At 39.8% G+C, this 27,504-nt stretch overlaps 1 protein-coding gene across 4 annotated transcripts in view; it reads left to right on the top strand.

Annotated features, from left to right (window-relative positions):
- The window catches only part of LTBP1 (latent transforming growth factor beta binding protein 1), a 262,829-nt gene that overhangs the window by 39,364 nt on the left and 195,961 nt on the right, over nt 1-27,504 (top strand). For all 4 annotated transcript variants that reach the window (XM_089529704.1, XM_089529702.1, XM_089529706.1 and 1 more), the window contains one exon: nt 25,049-25,224. In XM_089529704.1, the coding sequence (XP_089385830.1) occupies nt 25,049-25,224 (176 nt within the window). The remainder of the gene's footprint in view (nt 1-25,048; nt 25,225-27,504) is intronic.

Here is a 27,504-nt window from a genome sequence, read left to right as displayed (position 1 = left end):
GGTCGATAAAGCAGTCCAAGGTCAAGGTTTCCGGGTAGTCAAGACAAGAAGCCAAAGGAGCCAGAGACAGAGTCTTTCCTCTAAAAGAGTCAGATATCCACTGGCAAAGAACCACACATGCTCTAGGTGCTTAAGAAGGCAAGGAGCCGGCCTTCAGCTGTGTCTGATTACGAAGACGCTTCTGATAAAGCCTCCGAGATCTTCGAAGGCCCTCTCTTTCTGCTCGACGCTCATTGAAGGTAGGCACACTGCCCAGATCCTCCTCCGTGTCCACAGCCTCGGCACCAGGCAAACTTGACTGCTGAATCTCTGGAGGGGCCATAGACTCTGCTCCAGCAGAACTAGGGCCAGCCTCTGGCTCCTCCATTACAGGTTCAGGTCCCAGGGGCTCTAGCTCATCCTCTGAGTCCTCCAAGCCATCCTCCAGGCTGGGCATGACACTGATTCACACTCACACAGCTAGCCAAAAATGTCCCCCCCGGCCCAGAGGCCTATTTTTGGTCCTCTCCTCTCCCTTTGGCTGCTGCTGCTGCGGCTGCCGCTTTTGTTGCTGCTGCGGCTGCCGCTTTTGTTGCTGAGGCGTGGGCTGCCCGGTGCCCTCCTCCGCCCGCCGCCTCAGTCCTTCGCTGCTCACCGGCCCAGGAAGTAAACATTGGGCGGCCAATGGGGGCAGAGAGCTGGAACAGCCCCACACCCTGCCAGCAGTCATAGACTCCTGAAGCAGGGGGCGGGCTGTTCCGCTATTGGCCAGCCTGCCAGCCAATAGTAGGTGCTCCTCCAGCGCGCCCGGAAAAATTAAATACTGGGAGTGTGGGCGCGCTGGAGCACCTACCAAACCGCGTTGGTGGCGGCGGCCAGAGGAGCAGCTATAGGCAGGCCACCACACAGCGACAGCTGCATTGGTGGTGGCGGCGGTGGCGGCCACAAGAGCGGCCAAAGGTGCCGCCATAGCGACGCAATAAAAAAGCCCGGGGGCGGGGGCAAACCCGGGGGCGGGGGGCAAACCGTACCGTGACCGTGCAGACGGTCCAAAAGCGGGAAATTCCCGCCCCCGCCGGGTTATGGCAACCCTAGGATGAAGGAAACAGAAAGACTGGTTAATTTCAGATTTTAATTTTTGCTTACAAGGACATGCTGTACTAATTCTGTGGTTAGGAATGTTGATGTTCCTAAGTGCCTTCAAGCCCACTCTGACTTATGGCAATCCTATCATAGGGTTTTGTTGGTAAGGTTTAATCAGGAGAGATTTGTCTTTGCTTTCTTCTAAGGCTGAAAGTGTGAATTGCCCAAGGACACCAAGTGGATTCCCATGGCTGAGCAGGGATTCAAACCCTGGTCTCCAGAGTCCTAGTCTAGCAGTCAAACCACTATACTATACTGACACTTAAGAGTGTTGATACTAGGATATGTTTGAAGTGATTGTGCCCATTCACATTAATAGAATATAAACAGCTGCATATGAGCATTGGTTTGTAGCTCAGTTTTTTTTAATTAAATGTTATTTTGTTTTTGGCCATTGCCAATTTCCAGCATTTTAGGAATATTTATTTATTTAGATCACTTATACTCCACCAAAAAGGCTCCTAGAGCATCTTACAAAGTGTTAATTTGACAATCCCATGTCCTCACATAACATAAAATCAACCCTTCCCCATCTTTAATTATGTTCCTTGCCTTCAATCTTACATTGTAGACTTCAGAAATTTACTTATAAAATTAAAGAGCAGGGAGCATGTTGAAAACCCACTTGTTTACTGTGATAAAGTTTTCATAGCCACATTATGAAAATATATGTGTGTGTCTTGTATTTACCTAGCGGTGTCACAATTCTTCTGTGATACAACTGAAGTTGCAGACTCAGTCTTCTTAAATCATATGCTAACCTAACAGATTATTTCATTATTCCATAGTGAGAGCAGACTTACAGAAGACAGGGCTGGTATCTTTTCAAAGGGATTCTTTGCTAGCTTGTAGGCTGTACTAAACATTATTGTAATTCTGTCACATTTATTATATGCTAGTTGTAAGATATTCTGTTGTAATTAGCTGTCTTTCTTGTGGATGTGTTACTGCTAGTGTGTCCTTTTTTAAGAACAGAATTGCTGTGGAAATGGAGAGACAATGGCAACATGTGAAAATATATAAAGACCAGTAATTTCTAGTAATTTAAGAAAAATAAAATGAATATATTGTCCGTGTATACTATTACTCTGTTGGGCAGTAGGTGGCAAACTTTACTTTTCTTTTTCCTAGTGTTTATTTTCAAAGTAGAGATTGCCAGAATTTGAAGAGATTGGTTTGAGTTCCCTGGAAGATGTCATTTCTTGGCTGCACAAAATTGAACCACCTATTTTTGCTTATTGTATATATGCCTGATGTTGAACACTGTGTTTGGGGTTTTTTTTCCTCTGAGGGTAGTTGAATATGAATAAATGCATAGATTATTGTTTCTCGTCTCTGTGGGTTTTAGTGAAACATTACTAAGATGGCCAATACATTACATATGAACAAACATCTGCCAAGGACAACACTACTTAATTTCTATCATGAGACCTTGTCATATACCTCTCCCCTGATTCTAGAGAATCATCACATGAAAGTTCATCTTCCCTTTTTCATTTCCTACAAATAAAAGGTGATTTTTAGAGCAAAAGATAATGTTTTCTTGAGTTCACTCCTGAGGAGCAATGCATTACATACTATTATAAATGCCACCAGAAGGAAGAAAATACAATGAGAGTTGGGTCCAGAGTTGTTTCTAGGAACAGAAGGAGAACCAGTAGAGGAAAGCAGGGACATGATCTTTGTCAATATCATCTTCAGCCTGCAGCACCAGTTTTCATGCTGTTCCCAAATGGTTTCCTAACATCTAGAAATTGGGGTAATATTGTGGGGAGCAAATGAGGCTACATAACAAGGGTTAATATTGCTTCCTTATTTTCTAGTAGAGAGAGTCCTATGTGAGACAAGCTAAGATGTAGTTTAGGAGAATACATTAACCTTTGTAGCCAAGAATTCTAAATAATTCACCAGACTACTAATCCCAGGATTCTATAGGATGGAGCCATGACAACAAAGTGGTATTAGACTGCTGTAACTGCGTAGTATAGATACACTTCATTTATCTGGTAGGAGGAAGGGGGTCTTCTGAGAGCAACTTTTCTTTGTATTTCAGGGCCTAGCTCTTCTGGTACTGATTTAAACTTTTAAACAGATTGACAATGAAGGTTCTAACTGGGTTTGTTATAATTAATGCATTTTACTTCTTCTGAAAAATTTTCATTGGCTTTCACTTTGTTTCTAGGCACTGCCCCAGGTGCTAGGGTTTCAACTTGTAAATGCCTGCTCCCCAAGGTTGCTTTCTCCATCTGAACATGACCTGCAGATGGGATTAGCAGCAGTGTGCCAACATTATCTGAGGTTAGACAGTTGGGTACTGGAAATCACCAGTTAAACTCCAAATGTGGCAGTTCTCATAAGGAATGCTTCCTTAACATTAACCTTGCTATCTTGTCAGGTCCTTGCAAAGGACATATCATTTACATGAGTTTTTAGTAGCTAATATTTTTGTTCATTGAGACTGAGTTTTTTCTGTAGCCCTTTCTAGTCTGTTTTAGGCTACATGTTGCTGTCTTAGCCCCCCCCCCCCCCCCAATATATTAATATTGGTTGATTGCTCTGTTTTATTTGCTGATTTTGTAATAGCTCTATATGATTTAATGATTTACACAAGATATGCTGAATATCATGTTTTGGACAGAAAGGATATAATTACAAAGGTTTTCTTTAAAGTTTAATAAGTGTTTTACCGTTGTGTAGAAGAGTTTGGTTATAGGGATTCAAAATGAAAGAAAAGGCACCAGGATTTGATCTGATATTCATACAGATTTTAGGCACAACTTGGACGTGTTAAATTTTAGGATTACAATTCCCTTATTCCCTCAGACAGCATGGCCACTGACCATGGTGGCTGGGAGATACTGGTGGCTGTCATTCAAAAAATTAACTTTCTCAAATTGTTGATTTGTCTAGAGTTGGATGATTGTGAGGATGTGTTTATCTGGTCACAAAACTAACTGAACCTCATTTTCAGCTGTGTTTTTTTCCAATGTTGTGTGATACCTCAGTATCAAGACTTATGAGCCAATTTGTTTCCCTTCAGCTGTACTTAGTGTTTAAATATCATCTTACACTGACTATCATGAATTTATCAAAAAGTTAAAATACATATATCAGTACAGATTAAAATTATTGATTTATACTATGCTAATCTTGAAAACATCAAGTTGTTCAAGGCAAAATATAGAAACAGCATAACAAAATAACACACCTTATACTGATTAAGTCTGAATACTTATACTGATTAAATCTGAACACCTTCTGACCTCTAGGTTTGAACTCTAATTAAAAATTTTATTTGCTATGTTCTGGATTATGCCATTGATTGCTTAAACCAAGGTGTCATAAAGTCTTGCCAGTTCAGAGGCAATGAAAGTTAATACTTTCCTCTTTATCTTCACCCCAGTGGTCTTGCTACAGTTGATAGTATCGTGGTAGATACAGAATTCCTTGGGAATGCCTGTTAAATGTTTCTCACACCACAAGTGAAGTTCAAAGTCAGCAAGCCTTTTTGATGCTGAAAGGGGCACTTTGTATGAAAGTCGCTGCAGTTTTTGCCAAATTGTTTGATATATTGTGAATGCTGCTATGGTTTCCTCCTTTTGATAGTATTCCAAATATTTTAAAACAAGGGTGACTCAGAAAGCATTTTACATCTGATCCAATATGCGAACATTTATGTTCTGTGTCATTGATTCTTTTTAAGTGTCTCAGGAGCTAAACAGATGGCTGTAAAGGGCCGGCTTAATGCTGCCCCTTTGAGTGCCGGACCAGGCCACAGAAACTGCACACCGCAGCCCCAGCATTTTTCCAGCACAAAAAGAAGCGGCAAAATTCTGCTCCTTTTTGCATTGGAAAAAAGAGCCACCACCATGGTTCTTCTCCGCTCCTGCGGCATGCAGTGTCTAATTGCTGCACTGCAGGAGTGTTCCCATGCTGCCCGCTGTCTGGTCAGGTGGGTGGTGTGACTCCGGCTTGGGGGCGGAGTGGGGGCATGCCGCATGCGGTCGCCATATCCCCACACCACCCCCACGTCGACTCTTATTGCCAGTCTCTTTTGCCCCTTAGTTTACTTTTATAAGCTGCTTTCTTGAAATTTCAGTTAAATACATAAGGATTTAAATTTTGTGTAGATGGACTGATGGATTTTGGCCACATAGAAATCATGATAAAAGACTTCAGAGCTTGCTACAATATCACTGTTCATTCATTTTTTTATTTCTGTAGGAAGTATTTTCTGCTCACTGAGTTAGCTTAGATACTAAGTAAATGTGAACTTACACATTCTGTTGACTATTGTATATCTCTGCTTAGAAGGAAAATACTGGGACTTCAAAGCTTTTAAATTTTTTACTTTTATTCTCTCCCATTTTGTGGATATTTCAGGATTGTTAAAACATATCATTTAAACACATTTATCAAAGAGACTGCGCTGACTGCAGGTCCTTGTCAACTATTGGATTGGTGTCAGACCCATTTTTTCTGTAATGTATTGTGTGGAATGGCCTGCGGGAAGGTGTAGAAAGATGATTTGGTTCAGAAGATGGGACTGCAAAATGAGGCAAGTAAAACTTACATTTAAAGAGATGTAGCATTCAGGATTATGGCTTTTCTTCATGTAAAATATTGACAATAAAAATACCCATGACTATATTCCACGTGGTATTTGAGGCTTCCCGGTAAGCATTCAGCTTAATATTGTCTCTGTACCTATGGGTAATACATTTACTGTAGATCAGGGGTTCTCAGACAGGATTCCCTGGAGCACTAGAGTTCAATGAGAGGTTGCTAGGGATTCTGTGAGAGATTGTGACTGGGGTGAAAAAAACCATGCTACTATAGATTGCTCTTTCTTAAATCAAATTACAGTGAAGATTATCGCATGCCAGATCCACGCCAGGAGAGACGCAGGTTGTAACCCCCCACTGACAGATCTTATTGCACTATCCCATGCCCCAGCAGTAAACATTCCATATCCTACAAAACAAATAATCTTATCCATGGTCCAAATATGCCCACCCAGGCAGGATTGGTGGCTGTTTTACAACTGTGAAGCTCTTTTTCTGTGTTTCTTCTGTGGATATAGTGTATGAATGCATTATTCAAACAAATAAATATTTATTAAAACAGTAGATATGGATTGTTTCTTAATATCAGTTTGAGATGATTGGTTTAGTTGCACTTGTCCTGCTTGAGGTTTCCCATACGCAACAGATTGACTAACCTGTGAACTCGTGGAGGGAACTCACTCAAGACCTTCCACCAGAATTTCAACAGCTTCTACCCCACCATCAATCTCAGCCTGGAACTATCAACAGAACAAGTCCACTTTCTGGATACCATCATACAGCTACACAGTAGACATCTGAGCACCACGCTGTATCATAAACCCACTGACTGCTACATGTACTTGCATGCTTCCACTTTCCACCCTAAACACATGCCCAAATCCGTAGTTTTCAGCCCCGCCTTTCAATACACTCACATTTGCTTAGACCCACAAGATAGGGACACCAGACTCATGGAATTACAGCAAGCATTTTTCAAGCTATAGTACCCACCAAATGAAAACAACAACATTAAAATAAAAACAGAAACAAACAAACAAACAAAACCAGCAGCAACACAAATTCACAAGGCAAGATTTGTACTCAAGGCTAATCTATTACAGAACAGACTGAAGATAGGGAATGACAGGACATCACTAGTGGCCACATACCATTTCTAATAATATCATTGCCGAACTAAAACCTATTCTTCCCTATCAAAGGCTCTTGATGGCAGGCCTTTATTTGCTTACATGCATCTGAGGAAGTAGACTATGTTCCAAAACACACTGCAGAAATAATCCAGTTTGAGACCACCTTAACTGTCCTGGCTGAATGCTAGGAGCCCTGGTGGCGCAGTGGTTAAATGCCTGTACTGCAGCCACTCACTCGAAACCATAAGGTTGTGCATTCAGTACTAGCCAGGGCTCAAGCTCGACTCAGGCTTGCATCCTTCCGAGGTCTCTAAAATGAGTACCCAGATTGTTGGGGGCAATTAGCTTACAGTTGTAAACCGCTTAGAGACTGTATAAATGAAGCTTTTTAAGGGAATTCTGGGAAATGTAGTTTTGGGAAACATTTAACCTTCTCTGTCAGGTGCCACAATAAACGACAATTCCCAGGATTTCCTAACACTGAGCTAGAATAATTAAATCCAAACTGGATTATTTCCACAGTGTGTTTTGGACCTATGTCTATGAAAGCTTATGCTACGACTTCTGTCTTGCAGTTAATCTCAAAGGTGCTACAAGATCCCTTTGCATTCTGATTTTCCAGACCAAAACATCTATGTCTTTGACTTCTTTTTCTCAATTTTGTCTAGAAGGTGCTAGACGATCCCTTTGCATACTGATATTTCAGACTAACACAGCTATGTCTTTGAATTCTTTGAACAGTATGATATGTTACATAGATCCTTGGTCTGATCCAGCATAACTCTTACTTTATATTATTTTTAACCATGTATAATCACCAAATTTCTTTTCTATGCATAACATATGGTCTGCTGCCAGATTGGTTTTAATTACCTTTTTAGCAGGCTCCTTTTAACACTCTGCTGAAATGCTGTTTTGTACTCCACATACCCTCTAACTGTAATTGTTGCATGAGAAAATAAAACTACTAAATTCTGTCTTTTGGGTGACATTGAAGTTTTCTGATTCCCTGCCAATAAATATTATTACATGCTATTTTAATGAAATCAATGTTAAGATCACTGAAAACTGTCTATAGCTGCCCAACAGTGAACATGTATTATGGAGATTACTTTTGTGTCTGGTTGTACCAGAATTTTGAGGGTTTACGCTGTTCTGTCATTTCTTTTAGTAATGATATTTTGCATAGTTACAATGTGTTTCTGGATGGCATAGTTTAAATTGGGCACTAGCCAATAAGAGCAGCAAAATATTATCTAGCTACGAGGTGAAGGATATGATTTACAATCTATAAATCTTGTTAGGGCAGGGAAGAGAGAAAGTGTGTGGGAGTTTAAAAGGCCTCTATTTTCGGAGAAGGCCAGATTAAACACAGGGGGAATGCTGAAACTGGAGCAGAAGTCTGCAGAATATTGCATTTTGTTACAGCAACAGATGGAAGGGATTTTCCCTTTCTAGTACTACTTTGGCTTCTGTGCTTCTGCTCCCCAGAAGCAGAACAGCAAGAAAGGAGCAGAATAGATGCTATGTTAGTCTCTAGCAAAGTATTGTGCTGCACAATTTCATTTCATTTTCTTTTTAATGGCCAAGAGTGTTTTGACAAGCGCAAGATGGCTAGCTCTTCCTCCCCCCGCCTTTGTCCCTGTTCTCATTCCCTTTGTAATGTTGAGGGAAAATGTCTAAACAGAAAGCCTCTTCTACTGTGGAGGCTTTCCATATGATACAGAATGCAGGCCCTGGAAAAGTTATTTTTTGGACTATGGTTCCCAGTGAGGGCCAGTGTTCTGTAGTAGTTTGGGTGCTGGACTAGGACTCTAGAGAGCAGGGCTCAATTCCCCACTCAGCATTGAGCAACTCACATTCTTTTAGCCTCACAGGAACGCCATGACAAACTCCCTCTGAACAAGTCTTGCCAACAAAACTCTTGACAGGTTTGGTTTAGGGTCACAATAAGTTGAAAACAACTTGAAGGCACACAACCAAAACAGTTCCTAGAATCACATAGCCAACATGCTTGTTGGTCCAGGTCTGCTGTTAGAGGTTCAAGTGGCCTTACTAGGATGGTGTACATTCCACAAGCTGTGATCACTGAGAGGTAGATGTAATCTGGCTGCAAAAATACTCTGTTGACTAGTAGATAAAGACTACTGCAATATGTTGGATTTGTAGAGTGCTTTGAAACTTCAATTAGTTCAAAATACATCTGCTAGGCTAACTGGAACCATGTGTTGGGAACACATCTCGCACACAGTGCCTGAAGAGTTCTGTTAGTTTCTGGTCTGTTTCCAAGCATAATTCAATATGCTCATGTTTTATCTTCTGATACTATCCACAGCTTAGGACTTGGATACTTAGGGGAACATGTTCTCCCATATCAATCAGTCTGTACAACTAAAGTGTTCCTTAGAGGCTTTCTACTACAATTTGTCATATTCAGAAATCAGATGAATCTCTGTGTGAGAGAGAAGCTATTTCTAGCTGTGATGCCTTGCTTCTGGGAAACTCTCTCCAGGGCAGCTTGCTGGGCACCTACACTGATTTTTTTTTAAGGTGCCAGGCATTTTAGGTTTGGCAGTCTCTTAGTCTTTGATCCCCAACTTCTCTAAACCCTTTTAATACTGTATTTTATTGTTTTGTTAAACTGGCCTTGAAATTTTAAAACTAAGATATGTTTTGAATAAAGTCACTCTTTTTTCTTCTTCTTATGCAGACAGATGCTTGGGAGCTGGAAAATGTCATGTTTGTACTTTTATAGGTGAAAGTAAATTGTTTGTCAACCCCCTCCTTCAGTCCTGACAACTGAGTAATCTAAGTTACTCAGCCCCTCTTATTTAAATGATACCTTATGTTTGGGTTATAGTTAAGCCTAATGTTTGGGTGACAGTTCATGGCAAGCAGACACAAGCGTTGATATCTGTGATGTTGACCTGTTTCCTTTCTGCAAGGAGCTCAAGCTAGTACTGCATGCTATACAACTGTGATAAGATTGTCTCAAACACAGCAACCACAAGGAAAACATGCTGCAAAATTTTTCCTTTTCTAGATTTTGCTTATGTTTGTGTTCACTGCCATGTAAAACATAAACTAATTTTTAAAATGTTTTTAATGTTTTTATACTATTACTGTTTAATTCTGTTTTAGTACTGGGAATGGGGGGGGTAGGCCTAGGGTTTGATTTTTTTTAACTCTACTGTAATTTGATGTATCCGCCTGGATTCTTCATGATTGGGCAGGCTAGAAATAAATTATTATTATTATTATTATTATTATTATTATTATTATTACAGCTATTAGAACATACCACAAATTTTGTGCAATATTAAAATATGGATTCCTCCCCCTGCCACCATTTGCTTTCATGAAGCAAACTTGTGTTTCCAGACAGATCACTGGAAACCTCCTAATTCCATTAGCACACCTTTGTTAGCACTGAACAATAAACCTGGACCAAAGTCTAAAAGTATCATGTAATCTATAGCGTTAACACTAAATACTATACCCTCTAGTGATCTTGCATTTTTGAACAATAATCCTCCATGCCTTATGGGTTACAAACCCCTTCTGAAACTGGGGACAGTGGTGATTCAGGAGCAGTTTGTGATATAGCATGAAAACCTTGTGTGAAAAAACAAACCAAAACTAATCGGCACTGTCTGTGACGGTAGTTCTTTCAACTGTGGCCTTGGGATTCTATGCAGGTTTAAGAATGCTGAGCTTGGGAAATATCCTCTTTTGGATAAATCCATCCTGCCACCATCACAGTCTGGCTGGTAGGAGATAGTCTTCTTAGTACATGATTCCTGGCTCTGGAATTCCCAACCTAGGGAGATTAGATTGGCTTCCTCCTTGTGTCTTTCGGCTGGTAGATAATGTTTTTTATTATTATTATTCTGATGAGCTTTTGCAAACTGACTCTTATAAGGAAAGGTTTCTGAATAGTGTGCTGTACTATTTTTATGTTTCCCTTTTAATGGATGCGTTTTAAATGGTTTTTAATTCTATGCATAGTTCAGTTATAACTAGTTGTATTTTTTGCCTGCATCTGTTTTATTTTTTTAAGCTGCCTTGATTCCTGGCTGTAGAGAAAAGAGTGGAATGTACAAATAAAACTAATAATTAACATTTTAGCTGTCTTCTGTTTGATAAAACAAATGTCATAAACTTGGTGTTGAAAAGCAATTTATGTTTAGAAATTAGTTTTGCCTGAGTGTAAAGTCATATATGGAATTTAACAAGGCACAGTTTTCCTACTAGTGTATTTGTTCCTTCAGCATTGATCTATTTTCTCTCTCTACTCTTTTCAGTATATTTACATGTTGCAATTTGTTATTTAATTCAAAATATATTGTCTTTTACATTTGTGGTCTCTGTGTCTGCATGCTTTAGCTATTGCTTGAAATACAGTAACATGTTGTTTAAAATGATAATTTAAACTAGATTAATATATTTGGGAATTCAAGCATGTTCCACTTTGAAGTTGCTAAGAAGGTTGGAGCAGATATGCAGGTAAATCAGAAGAATGCTCTGAGGATGTAATTTGAAACACCTTATAGCCTCTCCTTTTTATTTACATAGCTTTAACATGTTTTAATGACAAAATTCTGTTCCAAGATTAAGCAGAAAATCCTTACACAGTGCAAAGTGCTCTTCAGGTACTAATCAGGCTACTTGGGTTTTCTGTCTCTGTAGCACAAATCCGGTTTATAAAATTTAAAGCCACGCAAAAATCACATTTTGGCCAGAGCTTGGAAAGTTACTTTTTGAAAGTAATTCATGACAGCATTTCAAAAGTAATTTGCTGCTTTTACTTACTATGATGATGAAAAATATTAGCTTGTTATATTGTTTTATTCCTTGTTACCTTTAAATACAAACACTCCCAGTATTCTTGCATACTAAATATTTTAAAAGATGGCAAAAATATTTTAAGCATTTTGTTTTTGTTAGTACAGTTTGTTTTTGGTGTTTGTTTATAATTGATACCAAATTTATTGAAAAGTGCAAATAAGGAAATAATACATAAGGATTTGTTTTCCTTTCCATTATTAGCTACCAGGCAGGTTATTGTAAGAACACTAACTTCTGGTATAAAAAATTTGGAATTTGGCACTATCAGAGAGACTGACATGGTAAATAAGAGGAGCAAAAGAGCAGAATGGTAATAACACCTTTGAGGCAACATGGTTCTTTTTATCTCTTATGTAAATCAAACTAACAAGCACCCAAAGGGTGCTCAACAATGGCTCCTTTTCATCCTGGAGAGAAGTGACCAGTGGGGTCCCACAGGGCTCTGTCCTGGGCCCAGTGCTATTCAACATCTTTATCAATGACCTGGATGACAGAATTGGGAGCATACTTATCAAATTTGCAGATGACACCAAATTAGGGGGAATAGCTAATACCCCAGAGGACAGGATCAAGATTCAAAATGACCTGAATAGACTAGAAAGCTGGGCCAAAGCTAACAAAATGAAATTCAACACAGAGAAATGTAAGGTATTGCACTTAGGGCGGAAAAATAAAATGCACAGATATAGGATGGGTGACACCTGGCTGAATGAAACTACGTGTGAAAGGGATCTAGGAGTCCAAGTAGACCACAAGTTGAACATGAGTGAACAGTGTGATGCGGCAGCTAAAAAGGCCAATGCTATTTTAGGCTGCATCAATAGAAGTATAGTGTCTAGATCAAGAGAAGTAATAGTGCAACTGTATTCTGCTCTGGTCAGGCCCCACCTAGAATATTGTGTCCAGTTCTGGGCGCCACAATTCAGAAAGGACATTGAGAAACTGGAGCGTGTCCAAAGGAGGGCGACAAAAATGATGAAGGGTCTGGAAACCATGCCCTATGAGGAACGACTTAGGGAGCTGGGGATGTTTAGCCTGGAGAAAAGAAGGTTAAGAGGTGATATGATAGCCCTGTTTAAATATTTGAAAGGATGTCATATTGAAGAGGGAGCAAGCTTGTTTTCTGCTGCTCCAGAAAACAGGACCCGGAACAATGGATGCAAGCTACAGGAAAAGAGATTCCACCTGAACATTAGGAGGAACTTCCTGACAGTAAGGGCTGTTCGACAGTGGAATGCACTTCCTCAGAAGGTGATAGAGTCTCCTTCCTTGGAGGTCTTTAAACAGAGGCTGGATGGCCATCTGTCAGGGATGCTTTGATTTGGATTTCCTGCATGGCAGGGGGTTGGACTGGATGGCCCTAGTGGTCTCTTCCAACTCTACGATTCTATGATTCTATGATTCTAAGCAAAGAAGTCATGCTCCATTGACCCATGGGTCTATCCGGGAAGGATTAATCCAGTAGAACAAATAATTAAAAAGGGATTCACCTTACATTACAAGACGATCAAAACATAGCTCATATTATATGTAACCATAGTCAATGTCTTTGTTTTGTTCTACTTCTTTGATGTTAATCTGTTAATTTTTTTATGAATAAACTTTAAAAAAAACACCAAATTCATCCTCTTAGAGAAGGTTTTGAACCCAAGAAAACTGACCTTTGGTGAGCAGATATATTGCTTTCAGACATCAACCCTAAATTACCACTGTAAGGATCAAAAAGAACTGTATTATTGTGATGAACAGTAATAATAATTAAACCATCATTCCTAGTTTAGGAATTCCCTATTCCCAACCTGGACTCAGAGCCCTGAGATCTCCATTTCTTGCAAGCGAGAAGGTCACATAGCTATAGATGCTCCATCCTGTCTTTTAACAGATGAAAGAGGAAGGCTGTGGGAGTTCCTCCTTAATCTACAATTGTTAATTAAATTCCTAATAATTACATTCCTTGATTACATTTCTTATTTAAAATGACATACTCTTTGCTATAAATGACCCAGAGTTCATGTTGATTGAATGTGACATACATTGAACATACTATATGCTATGATAAATGGATCTGGACAAAGCTGGAAGTATTGATAGATGACAAAGAGAGAAGATGTACTTTGACATAGTTGTTAAAAATTTATTCTGAATGCCTATGTGAGGAAAACAAATGTAAAAGAATATATAAGGTGGACCCTGAAACCATTTTTTGTCTCATTTTGGACTTTACAAAGTGCATACCTATTTCTGTTGCAAAAATAAACTTTGATTTTTAGTCCTTGCTTGCATTGCTTTTGCTAATTTTAATCAGTTTGGTAGGCAATGCTGACTCTTGTGACATTACCTTATGAAGCCTTTCTAGACCTTTTACCATTTGGTTGTCTTCCTCTGTACATATTCCTGCTTGTTGATATCCTTCTTGAAGTGTGGTGCCCAGACATTTTCTTTCTCCAATTTAGAGACGCTCAGAAACTGGAAGAATTCTAGTTCATTTCTGAAGTCATTTCTGCATTATTTAAAGATAACCCTTTGTGTGTGTACTGCATCTAAAGAAGTGGGTTTATATCCACCAAAGTATTTGAGTAATGTACTTTTAAAGAACAGAAAATATTTTGAGTGACAAGTGATACATATTCTATGGGACAGCCACAAACTGCTGAGTCAGGAGTGCATGGCATGATGCAGAGTTGCTGCAAAGTCGCATTGGCATATTCTATGTGGCACTGAGTGATGACTCAGAAACAAAACTCTAAGTTGACCAAGAGTGTGGGTAGGTGTGAGCTAGTTTGGAGCTGGTGGAATTGATTGGGGCAGACATTGGTGTAGTTGATTGGAAGTTGAATGAGGGGAGTGTGTAAATATTGTACCATATTGTACACATTGCATCTGAAGATAAAAGCCTCCAGAACTTTGGATGAATCAACTGCCTGTGAGTCGTCTTCTTGTGTGTGTAAAAAGTGGTCAGTGCAACACCAATGGCTGGGTGTTTTTGTTTTTGAACTCTACAATTATATTGTTTTGGCTGCATCTGGATAGACTTGTCCCCAGATTCCGCTGGGAGTTGCCTTTCTCCTCACCAACAAAATGTTATGCAGAAACAAAAACACAGTTAGGCATAAAGGTGCTTCTACATTCCTTTCTCCTCCCCCTCCTCCTTTTCCTTTTTAATTATATTCTTAGGATTCCATCTTAACAGCCATGGCTGAATCCAGTGGAATCCTGGGATTTGTAGTTCAGGGAGGCATTAAAGCTCTGACTGATAATTCTAACCCACTCCTCCCTAAAGTGCTAATCACAGAATTCCACAGGATATTGCCATTACAGTTAAGGTGGAATCATAGCGGTAGTGTGAAAGAACCAGCAGGTAACAATGGCCCGTTCCAGACGGGCCTTGGCTCCGCCCCCAGTATGTACTAGGGGTTGGCTGAGGACACAGCATCCAATCAGGCCTCACCCCTAGTACGTACTGGGGACGTCAAAATGGCGGTGCCCTATACACATGGGCGCCGCCATTTTGATGTGACGGACGCTTAGTATCTGCATGTCGTGGCGCAGATGTGACACTGCAAATGTGCCATTGGTGCCTTGTGGCGTCACAACTACGCCGCAAGAAGAACCCACTTTTTGCGGGTTCTTTTTGCTGCGCGGGGGAGCCACGCGGTTTGTCTGTTGCGGCTCCCTTGCGCAGCAAACACGGGCACCGGCAGAGTGCCCTTTTTTGGACACTCTCTAAAGCGCCAAAGTTACCTGATAATTTTTACTTCTAAGCTCTGGTTAATATGAAGAAATGAAACAAACCCATTAAAAGTGGGAAATTATTTAGAGCAGTAGAAATTCAAATTGCTGTTTTAGATATCCTGAAATCTTTTGGCAGGACCCAATGAATTACCGAATTTACTGTTATGAATGGCTTATCCTTTTCCATCCACACCTTGCTCCATCTGAATCTGATGGTCTGGGAATGGGGCTTGTGTTGGAGAAATAAAAATCGAGAGCACTAGAGCCCGTGTTTCTTTGGATCCAGAATTACGTTTTTATATGCCTTTTCCAGATAGTTTAAAATGCAGGGACAAAAATATATATAGAGAGTATATTTTTGCAAATGCTACATGTACAAGCTTTATCATTGGTATCAAATGCAAGGTTTTTAGCAAAGGAAGAAAGGATGAACAAAGTGCATTTTTAAAAGAAACTAGAGATTTCCTTAAAAGTCAGAAGAATTACTTATGGACTTTAGATTTACCTACTGCAAATATGAAAACAACCTATTCCTAGACCTCTGGTATGCAGTCTAGGCTTTTGGTCCAGAGTACTTAAGAAAATATAGGCGAAGTGGTTTTGCAATAAGAATGCCAAGTTCTTCCAGACATTGTTGGTTCAGGCATGTGTCAGAAATAGCTTCATTCTTGCTTCTTTCAAGCTGACATTGGACTGAAGTTACACCTATTTTTACAACAGAAGGGTTAGATTCCTTTTCACATACAGTACTTTATCCTTGTTGATCATGGGCTGAAGTCAGGGATACAGTGTTCTTTGGTTAGCTGTGTTTGCATTTCCTTACATTCCAGGATGATGAATTTGGATTTCAGAAATGAGAAACAGCAAACTATGTCCACTTTTACTCTCTAAGTAAGGTAAAAGGATAATGACTTATTTGCATGTATTACAAATCAAAAGGCACCAACAGCTGTTTAACTAACAGCAAACTCTTGGCTCCAATTATAAAAGTACCTTTTTTTACTGGTGCAAGTACTCCCATCTGTCACAAGTTTATGCATGTACAGGCGACCAGGATACGATCCAGGAGGAACATGTGACTTTTGATATTTGCAACTTTTGCAGTCTCACAAGTTGGAAAATGACAGTGTCTCTGAGATTGCTGGAATTAGTGCCTTGAGTATCTGGCTGATATGCTTGTCAATGCTCACCTGAGAATGTGCTAGCACATCCTAGGGAATTTGCATGCAAATGGGAAAAAATCAGTATGGAATGGTTTAGTGGTTTGAGTGTTGGACTAAGACTCTGGGAGTCTAGGGATTGAATCTCTGCTTGGCTATAGAAATCTGCTAGATGAGTTGGGGCAGCAGGTCACATTCTTTCAGCTTTCATGGAAGTTAACTGCAGCCCTCTGCTAAAGAAATCTTGCCAAGAAAACTTTGTGATAAGTTCACCTTAGTCTTGCCATAAATTGGAAAGAATGTGAAGACACATAGCAACAACAATGTTGTCTTTATTGTTGCCCTGCAGTGCCCTGTATGTTTCAGTTTGCCAATCTAACTGTGGAGGAGAGGAAGCCAAAATTACAGACATGGATGCATGTTTATAGATGCTTCGATTGCGACCTCAGTTCATGAACTGTATCTGCAGATAGACTTCTGTTGAAAGTTGACATACAAGTCACTCCTTTCAAGCTACAGTCAGCCCTTCTTATACCCAGATTTTTTTATACATGGATTCAAGCATCCACAGTTTGAAAATGTTCAAAAAAAGTATAAATTTCCAATATCAAACCTTGATTTTCCTTTTTTTTTTTTTTTATAAGGGACACCATTTTGCTATGTCATTATATTTAATGGGACTTGAGCATCCTTGGATTTTTTTTTTTTTTTATCCATGGGGGATCTTGGAACCAAACTCCAGTGTATAACAAGTGGCCACTGTACTTAAAGAATATCAGCTCAAATTGTTTGATGAGACAATTTGATAATGTGAGAAGACATACTCTTTGTATTGTTATAGGTATTTTTTTTTTTTAAATAACTGTGCTGATTTGAAGACTGGGACATGGGTCAAAAATGTATAGCATTTACCCAGCAACCTATTGGTTTCCTTCCTATGGAACGGAAAAGTCAAATCCATTTTGTTCTGTTAAGTTAATTGGTGGCAGCAGTCGGCGCCTGTATGACAGCAAGTTTCTATTGCAATCCACAAAGATTGGTCTCTTTGCTGATGAGCTTCTGTGAATAACCAAAGGGCACTTTGCCAATAATTTTCTGCAGACAGTCCGCCCCCTACATTTGAACACATGGTATATGTATGCTCAAACATAAAACCAGTAGCCACTAATGATAATTAATCAAGTTCCACATATTATGACAAGACAATCTAATGTAGAAATGTGTATCAATTCTAGACTAATTCTAGATGTTGTGTATCATCGTTAGCAGAATGTCTTCATTACTGATATGCAAATATACTTCAATGTCAATAACCAAAAGGTGCATGTGTACACTTTATTAAGGCAGACATTTAATTATTTAAATTTTAAAGCTTTTTAAAATTTAAGAAAAGAACACATGACAGATAATGTGAGTACTCTGACATAAAGGAGAAAATATGCATTGTGGTGTTTGTGCCCTTCAGTCATCTAAATATGTTTGGCAGATACAGTTTGTGGGATTTGTTTCTTATTTGAAGAAGAGGCTAGAAACAGAGCAAAGGTGCTAGAACAAACTAATATTACAGAAAAGTATTTTGGTGATGGTGGTGGGGAATCATCATCTTTGAATGATTGTTGGCTATGCAGCTCATCAGACTTACAGTAAATAACATTCATTTATAAAAGATGGTTGGAGTTAGAGTTGGCTTATTTAGTCTAGACGGTCTTTTGCTTGCCAAATGCTGCTTCTCTCAGATCTGCCTGTCACAGTTGTTTGATAAAGGCAGGCCAAGAATTTTTTTATATCAAGAGAATTTTCTGAGCTGTAGGCTGAGTGATGTTTGGGCTTATACTACAAGATTTGAATTATTTTAAATTAGTTTCAACACCATTGCCATATGTTTTCACAGTCTTTAGCTGTGTAGATTAGGAGGTGAGATATATATGCCCCCCAAAAAGTTGGACTGAAACTCCCAGCATTCCTCACTATTGACTAGTAGTAGGGCTGCTAGGGCTTGCAGTTCAACATTTCCCACCTCTAGTGTGTAGGACTAGTGAAAAAGTACCACTGCATTAAGTTTACACTAAAAAACTTTGTTATACAAATTGTATAGCAATGCAGACTGTAAGTCAGAGCTATACCAACTCTTCAGCAGTAGCCAGCGCAGACAGTTCTCAATCCTACTGTTGGGCCCCTGTGTTAAATGTAATGCTACAATGGGCCTTACATGGTTAACTGTACCTTTTAAACCCCTTTCCATTCCCTTACTATATGTACACAACTGAAGCCTTATGTGAACTTATTGAAAGACTAAATAATAGGCATATAAATATCAATTTTACAAAAATGTCTTAAGTTGTTATAACTTTGTATGTCAATACAAGGGGGTGCTGAAAAGTTCTTGGCTCAACCCACTTTCCTAAATCTGAGTGTCACTTTGTCCCTGTTGCTTGAAAGAGTGCACTTTTGTATTGTAAACTGCCAGTTTGCAGGGTTGTAGTTCAAATTTCTGAATTAGATAATTGATACAACCAAGTCAGTGAAAAGTGTGGAATTTTCAAATGCTGAATTCTGGGCTAACATTATTATTATTATGCTTTATTACGCTGTAGATTTGCACAGTGTTGTACATAGAAACAATAAAATAGATAAGAGTAAACCTGCTCATGAAGTTCCTGTTCCTGCAGAAGAAAACTCTAAAGGAAATGCATGCATGTATGAGGCAAACATTGAGTGACAAGTGCTCATCATACTCAACTCTGGAGAAGTGGTGTGTCAACTTTCAGCATGGATGTTTTGAGACTGAAGATACAGCAAGATCTGGAAGGCCTTAAACAGTGTCAACCCCTGAAATTATTGAGTGTGTTCGTGTCCTGATTTTGGCAGATCGGCAAGTGTCAGCTAAAATAATTGCTGAGACACTAGAGATATCCCTGGAATGCATTGGGTTTATAATTAATCAGCAGTTGGCTGTGCAGAAGCTGTCAACCAAGTGGTTGCCCGAAATCTTTGAATGCTGACCTGAAATGAAATCAGTGGTGGATACCTCTATATTTAGCAACATTTTGAGCAATCTAGTGATAATTTTTGGAATTAATTGCCAATGTTGGTGAAACATGGTTACATCACTATGACCCAGACACCAAATAACAGTCTTTGCAGTGGCAGCACTCAGGTTCTCCATGGCCAAAGAAATTCAAGACTCAAAAGTCAGCAGAAAAGGTCATGGCCATAGTTCTTTGGGATAAAGAAGCTATTTCAATGACTTCAGAAGTGCCAGTAAATGCAGTTAATTCAGTAATGCAGAGAACTACTCCTAACTTGCTATGTCGATTAAAGAAGACATTGAAGGAAAAACTGTGAGGATAGCTGAGGAAAGATGCTCGCTTTTTGTAGGACACCTGTTCATAGGGCTGGCAAGATTATTAATGTTTTGAAGAATTTAGGGTTTGAGTGCATAGACCATCCACCCTGTTCACCAAATCTTACTCCATCTGACTAGTTCCTGTTTCCAAACCTTAAAAAGAGTTTGAAAGGAAGGAAATTTTCTAATGAATCAGAAGTGATAGCAGCAGTGGAGCAGTATTTCAGTGACCAGAAATTAGAAAAAAAAAAATGGAAGGGTAAAAGAAACTCGAGAAACGATGTGCCAAGTGCATTGAACATCAAGGTGAATATGTGGAATGGGATATACATTTCATGGCTCTAGGTCATTCCTTTCTTGATGGAGCTAATAACTTTTCAGCACCTCCTCATAATGTTGTTGTGAATTTCTACCTAACAAGTCTATTCCTCTCAAGATATGAATGTGGATTAAGCTTTTATTTTTGTGTGAAAGATGTAATTACAGCACGGCCGCGCCTTACACGGCTTCCAGATTACGCGGCAGCCGCGCTGTAATACTTTGAATGGTGTATGTGGCTGCACTACCGCATGCATGAGCCCCATTCACTATAATGGGGCCCGAGCATAGGCAGAATTCACCTTAAGCGGGGGGTGGGTGGGTGGTGGGTCCAGAACGGATCCTCCACGTAAGGCGAGGTTCCACTGTATATGCTAAGCTCTTATTAAAGGAAATGAGTTAGAAGTACTTAGCTGTGGATGGTCCATAACTTATATCAATATTATTATCATTATCATCATCGAGTTTATTGTATTAGCCAAAGGCCATGATAAATACATTAAACATATATGAAATAATAAATATACAAAATGCAGCAAAATGATATTACAGACAGTAAAAAAGATAGTTGCAGAAAATAATGTGAGAATACTAATAATTTGATAATATAGGGGAATTTCTAAATTATTAACGGGAAAATCAAATTTATAATCTGAGCCACCAAGACGGTTTGTGGCAATCTTACCTAGTTCTCTTTCTATAATTCTTTTTTGCAGCCAAAGCAAAAAGGACCACTTTGTGTGCTACATAGCCATTAGTATTGCTTAACAGAAATTGGACTAATTCTGCAAGAGAGTTCCCACTTCCATGAGTCAGCAAGGGAAAAATCTATCTCTCTTTGGTCACTATACAAGGGACAGGTTCATAGGGCGGAAGCAAATGGCCAAAAAAGGATGGATTGGGGCCGCCCTTGAACTGGTCACCCTGGGTTGGGGCAGCCATACACCATGGCCCTAATCTGCCATGACACTGGCCCAAATAGGAGTGGAAAAGATCCACTCGTATTTGGGCCAGTAAAAGGCCGTCTTTGGCGGCTCTGTCACAGTCCCAGAGCCGCTTATAGATGTCTTGGAAGGGTGCAGTGTGTAAACACCATGCCCCTGGAGCATCATGAAGCCCCCCCCCCCCATGTAATTGGCCAGGGTGGCTTCCGGACATCTTGGGGCTGTGCAGTGTCTAAACACCATGCCCCCAAGCCGCCTAGAAGGTGGCTTTACCAGGCTGTCAGTTTCAGCTCATAGTCATAGACAATGTCTTCCATCTTTGTCTGAAGATGCCAGCCACAGATGCGGGCGAAATGTCAGGAATAAACTCTTCTAGAACATGGCCACATAGTCTGAAAAACCCACAAAAAATTATCTTCCACCTGACATTGTCCACAATTGCATAATCTGTTTTCAAATGGCACTTATTATAGCATACGACAAGAACTGAATTGATATAGCTTGGAATCACAAAACTACTGAATTAGGGAAACTAGCTTGAATTTAATCAATAGCTGGCTCTAAAATGTGCTGTTTTCCAAAAAAGTGAACCACAGAGAGCATTTAAGAGATCCTTAATTGTGCCCCCCTGCGATGTCTGAGATTTTGTTATTTTGGTTTCCAATGCTGATTATTGTTCATTTCCAACAATGCTAGAATATGTTCATTTGGTAGAGTAGAAATTTGTTTCAACTGCCTTAACTAGGAACTACCTACTCTTCCATTAATTGATGGCCAACCAGATTCTGTACACAAACAATGCTGCAGGTGTTCCAAATGGGGAAGAGTCAAGTGTTTGAAGAATTTGTACTGTAAAGTTTCTAAAGTTGTTTTGGACTGTGTCTGCAAAAAAACATGGTCTTGGTCTGAGAGTAATGTATTGACAGGTGCTGATGTTTACAGTATGCATTAAATGCATTAAAAAAATTAAGCTCCAAATGTGTGTGTGTTCGAAAGAGGAGCACTAAATCATCTGGATACATCAGAATAAAAATCTATTCCTGATTACTGAAAATGGAGTGCTTTTGAGTTAATTGAGGCACCAAATCATTTGCACAGATGTTAAAAAGAATGGGAGCCAAGGACCTGTTTCACTCCCTCCACATAACTTAGATTTTCCCACTTCCATTGACCTTAAAGAAATGATTGAGAGACAGTGGCTGCATTTGGACATAATAATAAGCTAGGATTCCTGCCTTCTGTCAGCTTATTTTGAACAAGCTGTGTGCTAGAGCACACATGCAAATCATTTGTTCCTTCTTGCTTGTTCTCTTCATGAGAGAAGTTAACCCAACCAAAAAAGGGGTCCTTTCCTGTTCCTTCCAAACAAGCCAGGATTTCTAAACTAGCAACAGACTATTACCTGATGTTGATGTTGTTGTTTTTAATTGTTGCCTGCTTATTTTAACCAAGAACTTTATTGCACCGGGTTCTCGACCCGGCCCGGCAGGAAACGGAACGAGTGGGGGACGGATTTTACCGCACACACCCGTCCCTCACTCGTTCCGTTCCCCCTCTCTTCCCTTCTCATTCCGTTCCAGAGGGAACGCTTTTTGAGAACTGTTCAGAACAGTTCTCAAAAATTTCCCCCTCTGGAACGGATTAAGAACGGAAGAGAGGGGGAACGGAACGAATGAGGGACGGGTGCGTGCAGTAAAATCCATCCCCCACTCGTTCCGCACTCGTCCCTGCTCCTCCCGTTTCGTCCTCAGAACGGAACGGAAGAACTCAGAGCGATAATCTTCCAAGTCTATTTTATATTATTACCTATTGTTTTATGTGTATTTTGTAGATTGTATGCCATTGGCAGGTTTTATTTTGAGGGGATTGATTTGATCATTTGTATGTACAGCGCTGTGTACATTTACAGCGCTATACAACAACAACAACAACAACAACAACAACAATAATAATAATAATAATAATAATAACCTGGCTAGTTTAGGAGTAACAAGCAATAAGCTATTGCTTTCTAGTTTGTGTGAGTGGGAAGAACTTGCATCAGTAGCTTCTTCACAGTAAGCCAAGAGGAGCCAAGCATACTGGCTTAGTGTTATGTGCAAGTGTGATCAATATATCAAAAAATTATTCCTTCGTTGTTCAGGATTAATAATAGTCACAACCGGGGAGCGGGGGGGGGGGGGCGGAGGAGAAGGCGGCACAGCATTGAAAAAACCAATGGTTCCCAACTGCACACCTCTGGGATCTATTTTATTTTTTACTGGAATCTTGAGATCCACCAACTGGAGTCTGATACATGAGAAATATACTACAAATTAAAAAGTTTTGTGTCTGTTTTGGGGTAAGACAAGGTACAATATGATAACTTAATGGAGCTCATGGTCTTTCTACACAGAAATTGACTCAAGAATTCTTAATTCCAACAATATTAAGTCGTTGGTGGAAAGTATCTTGTTGCTACCATTATTAAACAGTAATAAGTCAGAAATCCTTGCTAAACAGAAATCCTTGCAATTCACCCAGAGATCTAACTTGCTGTAGTGACTACTAAAAGTGGTATATTTGTTGGACTATGCAGGAAGCTGATCTGTTATAGAGTGTATTGCATAGAAAATCAAGTATTATCCTTCTCCCACAATCACTGGAAAAGAAATGTTGCCCTAATAGAAATAGTTTGCTCCAGGGATGGTGTCCACTGAGAGTCATTTTTTTTTCAGGTTCCATTTCTCCTCAGTACCATTTTGAGTTTTTTTTTTTTTTTTTGCTCTCTGCTGCTTCAAATTAACCAATTTGAGTGGCCCATGTGAAAAACTGCTCTTTACTGTCAGCCAACCTTCTTCTATATATTTTGATCACAGTTTCCATCAGCTCCAAGCAATATGGTCAATGTTAAAAAATTATGAAAAGTTGCAGTACAAAATATCAATGAGGAAGGCTGTTAATCAGTCTGATAACTGAACTGTTACCATGCTCCACAGTCACAGGAAAGGTGGAGACATAATACCACTCAGATCACTACAAATTCTTTAAGGGAAAACAGACATTATTTTAATGCACTGCTTACATAACCATAGTACTGCATCCATCCCATATTGTGTCAACAAAGAGGTATGGTATTTCCACAGCAGGGGCTTATCTGAATTTATCCTAAACTTAGTTCTAATTTGATACCTTTGAAAAAATGTGTTCACAATCTAGCTGTCTTACATACTTCACAGTAGTTTTATTTATTATGAGATAATTGTGAGGAATTGAACTGGTGTGTATGTGTGCTAATTCTTTTTTTGTAAATGTCCTTAGTTTATATCCTACCTTTCTCCCAGTACAGGACCTAAGGAGTATTTTAGCTATGGAGTAGCTTAGCTGTGAAGTGGTGAGTCAGCATGAAGTATAATCAAGAGACGGGTGATATAAGTGAAGGTCCAAAATCTTAGTCTATAAGCAAAGGTTCTTAGGAAATTCCTGTTCTATGAATATCTGAAGATGCAGTTGGCCCTCCATATCCACAGATTCTGCATCCATAGAGTCAACCACCCACAGCTTGAAAATATTTGGGGTGTTGGAATTCCAAAAAGCAAATCTTGACTTTGCCATTTTATATAAGGGACAGCATTTTACTCCATCATTATATATACAGTAATCGGATTTGAGCATCTATGGATTTTGGTATCCATGGGGAGTCGTAGTACCAAACATCAGCAGATACCAGGGAGCCACTGTATTTGGAACACAGCTGATTTCTTGAAGTTTTCATTAAGAGGCTTTTCCTCTATAAACTAAAATCTTCTAAATTAGTATTCCAGTTGCTTGCTTTGACACTGATATCATTTCTGATTAAGTTAATACTTTGTATCTCTGTTTTCCTCATTTCTTCATACAGAATGATACCTGTTGCATCTCAGACTTTGATGATGAATATGCATCATGGGCAAACCCAAGAATATATAATCAAACCCAAGTACTATTCAACAAAAAAGTTGATTTCAGGAGAACAGTCTACAGAGAGTTCATTGCCTTTAAGAATGAACCAAGATCATCTTGCATCACCTTTCCAATGTGAGTATGGGTGAAATCCAATACACTGCAGTGGTAATCCTGAACTATTTATTTATTCATTCATTTTATTTATATCCTGCTGTTCTTCTTCATGTTCTCTGTGACTCAGACAAATGGGTTGTCCTCTGCCTCTGTAGTGCATCTTTCAGAACCTTGTAGGCATTACATAAATGTTTTGGAGGTTGCCCTGCCCACTTTCAGAAGCCCTTCCCATTGACACTGCCAGTTCCTTTTCATCTGCTACTGCAGCAGCATCTAGAGGAACTGCATTCATCTATCTACCCTTGTTTTTGTCATGGCCTTCTGGCTGGTTCAGCTGCAGAGTTAGCCAGGCTCTTTGGTATGATTTCTCTAGCATTTGGCAGTTGAAGCTGTACTTGCTTTCTGGGGCTCTTCCTTGCTGGCGTCCTCAAAAAGTGTGTCTCTTGTGGCTCTAAAATCATGGCATGGGATGGACATCTGAAGTGTCTTAGTTGTTTGGGCAAAGCTCATGTGATTGCCTTTTGTGTCTTCTGTATTGCCTTAATGCCTCCACTGAGACAAAACAGGGATTTGCATCTAAGGGCACTCCAGTTACAAGCAGACCCTTAGGCCTCAAATACTGCCTTCATGGCCATCTACCTTTGTTGTAATGGAAACCACAGAGAGACCTTCCTGATCATCTACCTCTGTTGTAATGGAAGCTACAGAGAGATATTCTAAGTCAGCTTTGGTCCCAACTGCCAGCTCTTCCACTAAATGTGGAGCTAAACATTAACTGGCACAGTCCATTTTGACCCTGTCGACAAGCATGGTCAAGTTTCGGCAGTCACCTGGTGCACGTGCATCCCCCCACATTGTGAAAATTCTTGGAGGTCAAAATGCAGTCAATAAAATGAAAGCATAAGAAGAAAAGGCAGTCCAAAGATAAGAACCATTTCTTCTTTTCAAAGAGTGCGATTTTAGAGTCTTCTCCAATTTTGAGTATCACAGACTCACCCTCCCCAGCTTGACAAGTGGCTTCCAGGCCACTGCTAGGCATACAATTTCCACCACATCAGCACACCTGAGGAGGGACTTCTTGCAACAGACGGGTTGCATCTCACGCCAGTTGGAAGAAATGTTTTTGCCAACAGTCTCAAGAACTTGATCAGGAGAGCTTTAAACTGAGTTCCGAGGGGAAGGGAGACAATATTAAGGAAGGCGAAAGGGATGGCGAAAATAGTCAAACTGACATAGAGGAAACAAGGCAAACAGTGCAAGGACCCAACAGTGGGAGGCAAAAAAACTTGCACAGGCAGCAAGTAAAAGGGAACCATGGTCTGCGATGTCTCTACACTAATGCACAGAGCATGGGAAATAAGCTGGATGAACTCGAATTCCTAGTACAACAAAGCAAATATGATATAATAGGCATCACTGAAACCTGGTGGGCTGAGTCTCATGATTGGAATGTGGAAATAGAGGGGTATAACCTTTTTAAGAGAAATAGGCCAAACAAGAAAGGAGAAGGAATAGCACTATATGTCAGAGATATTTACACCAGTGAAGATATCCTGGACATCAATCATGGAAGCCAGGTGGAGAGCATCTGGATAAGAATCAAGGGGGAGGAAAACAACAAGGATGTTATGGTGGGAGTCTACTACAGACCCCCAAGTCAGACTGAGGAATTGGATGATGCCTTTCTAGAACAGATGACCACACAGTCAGAAAAGAGAGATGTAGTAGTGATGGGTGACTTCAACTATCCTGATATTTGCTGGAAGTCAAACTCAGCAAAATCCTCAAGGTCTAGCAAATTCCTCACTTGTCTGGAAGACAATTTCATGGCCCAAAAGGTGGAAGAGGCAACAAGGGGGTCAGCTATTTTAGATCTGATCCTAACCAACAAGGATGACTTGGTTAATGGGGTGCAAGTAGTGAGATCATTAGGTGGAAGTGACCATGTTCTCCTGGAGTTTGTAATACAGTGGAAAGGAGAAGCCAGGCATAGTCAGAAATGCATCCTAGACTTTAGGAGAGCGGATTTCAGTAAACTTAGAGAAGTATTGAGGGCGATTCCATGGTCAGAAATACTAAAAGATAAAGGAGTTCAGGACGGATGGGACTTTCTCAAAAGGAAGATACTGAAGGCACAATTTCAAACAGTTCCAGTGAGAAAGAAAAACGGGAGGTGTCTCAAGAAACCAGGATGGATGACTAAGGAACTTTCAACCGAGCTAAGTTTGAAATGGAACATGTATAAGAAATGGAAAAAGGGGGAAATCACAAAAAAGGAATTCAAAGAAATAGCAGGCA

This window comes from Sceloporus occidentalis, unplaced genomic scaffold, assembly GCF_023333645.1.
Source record: "Sceloporus occidentalis isolate IW3139 unplaced genomic scaffold, rSceOcc1.0.p SCAF_6, whole genome shotgun sequence".
In the NCBI taxonomy this organism is placed as follows: Eukaryota; Metazoa; Chordata; class Lepidosauria; order Squamata; family Phrynosomatidae; genus Sceloporus; species Sceloporus occidentalis.
This window is presented reverse-complemented; position numbering and strand designations above follow the sequence as displayed.